At 32.0% G+C, this 9,181-nt stretch overlaps 1 protein-coding gene across 1 annotated transcript; it reads right to left on the bottom strand.

Moving 5' to 3' along the window:
* Nucleotides 1-3,843: 3,843 nt before the first annotated feature.
* Nucleotides 3,844-4,917, bottom strand: LOC109153954. The gene is made up of 2 exons (XM_019301839.1): nt 4,448-4,917; nt 3,844-4,203 (listed from the first exon to the last, which is right to left on the bottom strand). Exons 1-2 carry the CDS (start codon nt 4,881-4,883, stop codon nt 3,986-3,988), a joined length of 654 nt encoding a protein of 217 aa, XP_019157384.1. The 5' UTR covers nt 4,884-4,917; the 3' UTR covers nt 3,844-3,985.
* Nucleotides 4,918-9,181: the final 4,264 nt, after the last annotated feature.

Below are 9,181 nucleotides of genomic sequence, written 5' to 3'. Positions count from 1 at the left end.
TTTTCTTCTTCTTTTTTTTTTTTTTTAATAAGAACTTGAATTCTTAAAATATTATGATAATATTTTCTTTAGTTAAATTAGGTATCTTTTTAATTTTCATGACATTTGGGAACAAAGTTCACCTAGAATTACCAAACTACCTTCATATTACTTCATTGTATTGAACATATTTTTTTTTTACTACTATTGGCTCTGTTACAATATAGCATCTATTCATAACTACTTTCTCAACCTACTGAAGTACAAAGAGTCAATACCGCCACCACTGAGACTCAAACTCAAGATCTCTCATTTTAGAATAAATTACTATTACTTTTATTATTACTATTATTATTATTATTATTATTATTATTATTATTATTATTATTATTATTATTATTATTATTATTATTATTATTATTATTATTATTATTATTATTATTATTATTATTATTATTATTATTATTATTATTATTATGGTGTATGGACATATTATTCTTTATACTCATCATTCATTACCATTCCAAACACATTCAAACAATGGAAACAATATTTTCATTAATTTCTTTTTTACTAACCAAAAAATGGAATCAATTTTCCAATAATTTTTTTCCATGAAATTCAAATTCCATTTCTTAATTATTTTTTAATATATAATATGGACATATTATTCTTTATACTCATCATTCATTACCATTCCACGGGCGGTCGGGCCCGCGGGGCGCGACGGGTGTGTGGCGTACTCCTCGGATACGGTCGCCCTATCGTGCCCCGGGTGCGTGTCTGTCTCACCGGGTTCCTTGCGAATTTGGTGAGCGACCCTGGGTACGTGGCGCCTGGTGAGTGAAGACGGAGTTGTGGCAGCTACATGACATAAGAAGGCGTGAGACGCTTGTCTAGTGGGAGGTTACACCACCTTGGTGCCATACACGTGGAAGGTGCAGGATCATCCACTAACAGTAGCATTATAAAAGAGGGAAAGGGGGGGGGGGGGATCATCCACTAACAGTAGCATTATAAAAGAGGGAAAGGGGGGGGGGGGGGGGGGGGGGGGAGGGCTGGTCAAGGTAAAGCATCCCTTAAACACCATCTGCACTCTTGGTCCAGTGGTTTGATCTTTTCCTTCCCTGCTGGTGTGCTTGGGTTCAATTCCTGGTGGTAATGTAATTAGGTTGCCTTAAATTATATTATATTTATTTATTTATTAGTCCCTCATTTATTAGCTTGTTTATTCTCCGGGCTCCCATTTTTGGGCTTTGTACGCATTTCTATTGTGTCTCACGCCCCGGTAATAAAAGTGTTATCCTCCTATCATATATATTCTCTATTCTCAATTTATTTTGGAACCAGTCCCGATAAAATTTATAAAATCATCAATTTTCTACGAATCAAATGTGATGTAAAAGTAAATTCAGTCTACATGTCCATCTATAACTTTATATTTAAAAAATCTGTGATCTTAAAAAGTTAAAATATATAAAATAAAACAACATATTATCCAATAATCAATATGAAAATATTCACATTCAAGTATTTAATTAATATTTAATAAATAAATAACTTTTACTGTCCATCCACTTTATGAAATTACATCGTCATTTAAAATTGAATTGGATAAGAACGATTTGGATTTTGGAATATTGTACAGAAATGTATGGTTTATAGAAAGTCTCTGAAATATACCTAACACTTATTTTCTATAATTTATAAAGATATAAACCTAAAGTACTTGAGCAAATATCTTGTGGTTTGATAGCAACAAACCAGGGTCGACATAATTTGTTGAACAAAATTCATACCACTTGTAATAAATAAGAATTTTAACTATTTCATTATAATGTCAACTTAGGTCTGTTTGAAAAATTAAAAATTGAATTCTGAAAATGATTTTCTAGACTCTTTGTACAAGGAGAATGAAGTGAACGAAATCAACCTATTTTGGTCAAACAAGAAGAGATCCAGTTTTGCAAAAAATATTTTTCACTATTTTTTACTAGAAAGATATTTTTCAGATCTTTCTCTTATACTCCGTTATCTCTCTAAGTTTTTTTTTTTTTTTTTTGAGTTATTTTTCATTGTTTTTTAAAACATTTCATTTTTATAATTATTACAAATTTTTAAGTTTATAATATTTATAAAACTAATCCCGTCGTTTTTTTCCTTATTTTAACAACTTTCATCCGTTGATCTACAAATGAATAGATCATATATTTCATATCAGTAGAACTTTTTAACTAAAACATGTTCTTAACTCAACCCTTCTATATATGTATGTGTGGTGAATGTATTGCCAAGCATTTACAAATGTACAGTCATATTTATATAAATGCGATCGTATTTTTCCTTAATCTTCAATATGTTAAATGGAGGAATGCGATTAATTTTATTTTTTTTTATTTCTTTTAAGTGTGAACAGAGAGTTTAGGATTTTATTTTTCGTAAGATTAGATGCCTAAAGTCTCGTATTTTATATGTGAACAATTTAAAGGTTTGTTTTTAAAAATAACATATTCCTAAAATCACCTAATTAATTGGGTCATTTTGTACAATTGATTTTTTTTTTTTTTATATTTTATTTAGAGTATTGAGAGAAATCTGGTGGATGGTATGATTTGGATAATTTTACCTTGTCATCATAGCTGACAAAGTATCGCAATGAGTTGCTTTAAATGCAGACTGGCTTCTATGAATAACTTTTAATTTTACATTGAACGTTTAAAACTGGGCGTGATCAATTATGAATCGAGTTTTACAACATATACTCCCAAATTCTACTTTCTCACTTTTACTCTATGACATGGCAAACAAAGATGGCTATTTTCATCATGTGGGTACCAGGAAATGTGTCTACTTAAAAAATTTGTGAGAGGGAGTAAAAGTTGGGAGTAAGAAATGGGAGCGCATGTAGTATTTTTCAATTATGAACCACTGGAAAAATTGCAAATCAGTCCAAGCCAAATAAAAAATTTAAAATAAAAACAAACCAATACAAAAGATTGATAGTTTATTGGGAAAATGGCACTTTTTCCCCCTATGTTATATACTTATAGCACTTTTTCCCCCTCAATTATTTATGTAAGCACATTAGCCCCCTCAATTATTTTAAAAGTGGTGATTTTCTCCCCTAATATATTAAATTGACATTTCTACCCCTAAAGTAAACATTTTATTTATTTTACTTCTCCAACAAATTATTGCGTATATGTAGCGATTACCACGGTTCGGTTCGAACTGAACCAGACACTATAGCAATCGAATTAAAAGTTTTCAGTTATGATTCAGACCTAGAACCCAATATTTGGATTTCAATTTATTAAATTTAAGAATAAAAAAAAAATTGGATCATGAACCGACGGTTCCGGATCCCGTTCGCGATTTTGAACCGTCTTTATTTTAAAATTTTATTTTTTATTTTAAAATAGTTTAAATTCAACAATAAATGTATTTTATTTTTTCAGTTTGGAACATGAACCGCCCATTCCAGTTCGTGATTTTAATAAACTCTAAATATCGCGTTTTGATTATAAATTGTAATTGGAATATTTTGGTTTGGTTACTATAGTATCTGGTTTGAACCAAATTATAGTAATAATTTATTGGAGAATAAAAATAAATGAAATATTTATTTTAAGGGTAAATATGTCCATTTAACATTTCAGGGGAAAAAGAGCCACTTAAATAATTGAGGGGGAAAAAGTGCTATAAGTATATAACATAGGGGGAAAAAGTGTCATTTTCCCTAGTTTATTCAACACTAAGGGATAAAGGATTAAGAAGGTAAACCAGTCTAAATCAAGAAGGTCAATAGATTGTTTTAGTTAAAAGTCAAATTCGTTTCTGATTACTAATTCAACAGAGTGGCCAACTAGGATAGAATTGCAGAGCAACATAAACTTATGAGTACATTAGATGGATTAGAATGTAGAATCCAAAAAACATAAAAATAAAATAAATAAAATAAAATAAAAATAAATTCAGACGCCATGTATCAGTGGGTACATACAGATCAGATTTTACCATGAGAGAGCGCAATGATAATAGCGTAGATAGCAATAAATATCATAGTGTGATTGAACATAGCCTTGCCATTGGTCTTCATGGTTTTGAACTCAAACCTTTTATCGTTTCCCGGACACTGGAGAATCAGACCGGGTTGCAACAGATAAAAGAGCACCGCTCCGATTACCAACGGTGACCACCCATCCATGAATCTTTTGTTTTCATCTATAAATTGCCAATATACAATTAGTACGCCATTTATACAACTATATCCATGTAACTTAACATGGGAAACCCGCAATCACTATGAGAGTGTGCAAATTAAATTAAAATTGCATTGTGACCCTAATTAGCAATAATAAATCAGTTTATGTTGTTCATAGTTGACCAGATCAAACTAAGAAGATCAATAGATGACTACTGCCTAGAGTTCAAACTTAGAAGGTAATCTGTGATTGTTAATAGTTACCGCAGTTTTGAGAGTGGGGTTGGACTATGGAATCAGTAATCTCAGCACGATTGTGTATCCGGTCCACAGATTCAGGAATTGAATTTGAACTCTGAACCGGTGGCGTAGTAGTCGTAGTGGGCGCCGCCGGTGATGAACTAACCACGGGGGTCTCCGTCTTAGTTTCATCCTCGGAATCCATGCCGGTTCTGTAACGCGTAGTTTTAATTGGCTTCTCTGGCCTAACATCTGATGAAAACTTCACATTTTCTTGAATAATCTTGAATGGCTTTGCCTTATTGACGTGACCTTTGTATGAACGCCCATGGCGAGCGGTCCGCCTGGCATGGCGCTCAAACATGGATGTTTCTTGGGCAGCGGCTTGAGATGCCCATGCCCCTAATAGGAAAAGGGCTGCAAAAAGAACAGCCAATTTGAAATCAAAACTAAGGGCCATTGAAGATATATAGTTAGTGTATGATGATGTATGGAATGAGTGATGAGAATGAGTACGATGAGAATGCATTTGATTTGATAGCTATTTATAGGTAAGGAAGGAGTAACATAAACCTTGCCAACTAGCCAAGTTGATGTATTATTGCAAGGTACAATAATATGTTTTTTGTTTTTTTAATAAGAATTTTAACAAGTTGACTACAATGTCAACTTAAGTAATAGTATTTTTTTTTGTAGTAATAGTATTTTCATATACCTTTATTATTAGTTATAACGTTTATTATAATAATAAATCTATAATCCCAACCATCTGTATTAGAAAAGCAGGTCAGATGCGTTTAAAACCACTATGGTATTGTTGACAATAAAAGTTGAAGGACAGATCAGAGAGGCAACTATAAACATAAACATAAACATTATAGTAATGGCAACTTGGTCTTCTACCCGAGTAAACGGTTGACTTGGTCAGTGGTTGTCCAAATTGACTGAACCATTTTTGCATTAGGTGCACAATAAATCAGTAATGTCCTATTTTCATCTACCGTACCTCACGATGGGCTACAATTTTTGTGGTCTTTTACCAGGTGGACTGTTAAATCTGCGATCGTTATACCCTGCATCACGGCGCGCATAGCACTGTGCCCCCCGCGCCTCCCAAAACGACGTCGTTTGGTAAGTTATGTAGTGAGTTGGCACGATTATGTGTATTTGTTTATAAATTATGTGTATTTATTTATACAATTATGTGTATTTGTTTATACAATTATGTACATTTTTTATACAATCATGTACATCTTTTTTAAACAATTATGTACATCCGAAACAGAAAATTTATGTGTATTATGTTAAAAGTTGATGTTTATTATGTTAAAAGTTTATGTATATTATATTATTATGTATTATGTTAGATTATATGTATTATCTTTTTTTTTTTAAAGTATGTGTATTTTGTTATACAATTATGTACACTCATGTATACAATTATGTATATTCTAGTATAAAATTATGTATATTTTTAAACATGAGATTTTTTTTTAAAGAAAATTAACCGCAAACACAAGGTAGTGAAATTTAAAAAAATAAAAATAAAAAAATATGAAACAACGTCGTTTTGCATCATGGCGCACAATGCAATGCGCGCCCTGGTGCAGGATATAAATTGCGGTTAAATCTGTGGGTCAAATTTCTCTTAGTCTTAATTATATTCTCTTTGTATTTTTTATAAGTCGATTAGTGAGTTAGTGTAAAAGAGTATAAAATATTAAAACAAATAATTTTGACTAATATCAATAAAAATAAATGGAATTAATTCCGTTTTGTTATTAGATTTATAGGTCTAATTTCATTTTTAGTCTTTTTTTCATCATTTTCCTATTGGTCGTAGTATTATTGTGCCATGACAATTTTTAGTCTTTCGTTAACACCTATTTAAATGATAATAAATACAAAGGCATTTCGATTTTTTTAAATACAAAGTGGGTTGACTCGCTATATTTTTATTTTTATTTTTTTGGAAAAAATGCCTAATTCACAATTTGAGTCTCATGTCTTCTTCAATCGCAATCTGTGTCTCCACAGTAGCGTCAGCACAACCTAAGCCTCCGCAGCATTGGAATCACACATAAATCTAAGAACAAAAAAAATATTAACACTTAGGACCGAATACATTGAAATGCCTTAATATTTTAAATCATTTAAACTGGATTGTTGATGGAGGTAGAAAAATGATCATGTCTAAATAATATTATAATAAGAAAGGATTGTTTTGGAAGGAAAAATAAAAATAAAAATTGAATATAGGGGCATAAACAAGTCGAGCCGAGCTCGAGCCTGGGTTGGCTCGAGCTCAAGCTCGTTAAGAAAGGCTTGGCTCGAGTTCGAGCTCGATCGTGCCGACAATTGATGCTCGAGCTCGGGCTCAAAATTTTCGAATAGCTCGAGCAGCTCGATTGTTCGAGCTCGAGTTCAGGCTCGATGGAAATCCGCGTAGCTTCGTCCGTTCGTTGGCAACCGCTTCGCCCGGTCTCGACTAGTCAACTATCGGGCAGCACTGCAGCAGCTTCGTCAGATCAGTTCGACATCAGTAAAGGTGGAGACCAGAGACAAGGTTCGTCATCATCAGCCGACAGTCTTCTGGTGTCTCCGTATCTCATCTCCATGTCGTCGTTGTCGACAGTCTTTCAGACTCCAGAGTTAAGGCTTGGGCGGAATGGGGGCGAGAATGCGAGAGTACTGGAGTAGGGTAATCCAGAAGGAAGTAAAATTTTAATTTTTAATAATAATAATAATAATAATAATAATAATAATAATAATAATAATAATAATAATATTATTATTATTATTATTATTATTATTATTATTATTATTATTAGTATATATAAGTCTCGCGAGCGGCTCGTCGAGCCACGAGCATAGGATATGTGAGCTCGGCTCGAGCTCGATAAGTAAACGAGCCGCTCGAGTTCGGTTCGAGCTCGATTTTGACCGAGCTTTGACCGAGCCGCTCGCGATTCACTTGCGAGCAGCTCGGCTCATTTACACCCCTTGTTGAATATCACCTATAAGGTTATAAATATAGAACAAAAAATGCAATTAACAAAAAATAAATGCATTTTGCAAGTCCAATTATTACTTTTATTATAAAAAAAAAAATTCTATAACCCCTTCAAAAAATTTCCCTAATATATATATATATATATATATATATATATATATATATATATATATATATATATATATATATATATATATATATATATATATATATATATATAAAGATATAGATAGAGATAGAGAGAGCTATAATAATAAAGTATAATTTATAAAATATAAATACACAATAACTTCAAAAAAAATATGTATAAATACATCTATCCACACAATTAATGCATTCATATTTGCTAATCTTGTTTCTATTAAAATGCATTCACATTTTGGAGGAAAAATTTTGTGGCTAGATTCTACTTTATTATATATATATAAAGAAGAAAAGATAAGAAAAGATAAAGATAAAGATGTGCATCAATAATGTCCTATTTTCATCTACCAACGCGACATGAATTGTGAAATATGAGGGTCAAACGCACATTGAGATGTGCATCATTATAACTCAGGTACCGCATATTAATGTGCGTTTTATAAGTTCGTCCCTGAGTTTATGTAAATAAAAAAAAATATTAAAGCAAATAATATGGACTAATATCAATAAAATAAAACAATCAATTGAATATATTCATTTTTCAAAGAAAAATGTCCATTTTTGATGAAAAATGTCTTTAAAATTTTTTTACACTAATGATGCATTTGTGATCCCTCCATCACGTACTAGAGATGTCGATTTGTTATTTGTTATATTGGATTAAGTTACAGCTCTGATCAGTTCAAATTATTTATTTTCAGTTGACATATTATGTATTTTTAACTAATAAATTGCATATTTATTACAATTAATATATTATGTACATGCGGTTAACCTATTATGCAACTGCAATTAATAAATTATGTATCTATAACAATTAATGTATTATATACCCCCGATTAATAAACTATATACCTATTACAATTAACATATTATGTATCTTCAGTTTATTTATAAGTAAATAATTTGTTAATTGAATGTTCATAACATGTTAGATGCAGGTATATAATCTGAATGTCGTTTTGGACTAGGATTCACAATGTAAGGTGAATCCTGATCCATGGCATAACTTGCGACATATAATCTGCGGAAGTCTTCGCCCATAATTCTCTTGCAATTGGTATTAAGAATATATGTGGCTGACATTATTTCTCCGTATTAGTTCTAGTTATGCTCCTGTTGAATAGAGTGTTAGATTAGTTGTTACAACAACCTGCTAACTTCCTGCTATTGACAAGCAGATGCGTCTTTATTTGTTTATTCTGCTGATAATGTTATTGTTTATTTCCTTATGTATGTGGATGATATTATACTAACACGAAACGATGTTGTGTGGCTTGATAAGTTTGTTAAGACTCTGTCAGCTCGGTTTGCTCTTAAGGACCTTGGTTCCTTGCATCATTTTCTGGGCATTGAAGTAGTTCCAACACTTAATGGCATGTTCCACCACGTACATATTGTATCTTGGTGCTAATCTCGTTTCTTGGAAGTCCACCCGCCAGAAGTCTGTGTCACGCTCGTCGACGAAATCTGACTATCGAGCCTCGACGAATGCTGCTGCAGAAGTCTTGTGGATAAAGAATTTGCTCCGAGAGCTGCGGCTACAACTGGTGAAACCCCTAGTTGTGTTCTGTGACAACCTTAACGTGACATATGTGTGA

The sequence above is a fragment of the Ipomoea nil genome, unplaced genomic scaffold (assembly GCF_001879475.1).
Source record: "Ipomoea nil cultivar Tokyo-kokei standard unplaced genomic scaffold, Asagao_1.1 scaffold2565, whole genome shotgun sequence".
NCBI classification, from domain to species: Eukaryota; Viridiplantae; Streptophyta; class Magnoliopsida; order Solanales; family Convolvulaceae; genus Ipomoea; species Ipomoea nil.
Note: the sequence above shows the minus strand (reverse complement) of the source record. Positions and strands in the feature narration are given on the sequence as shown.

What these genes read in the sequence shown, in the direction of transcription:
- LOC109153954 (XM_019301839.1), bottom strand. Translation starts at nt 4,883, where the DNA reads ATGGCCCTTAGTTTTGATTTCAAATTGGCTGTTCTTTTTGCAGCCCTT. An exon ending in ACCCCACTCTCAAAACTGCG is followed by an intron (nt 4,204 to 4,447) that starts GTAACTATTAAC and finishes GGCAATTTATAG; the next exon opens with ATGAAAACAAAAGATTCATG.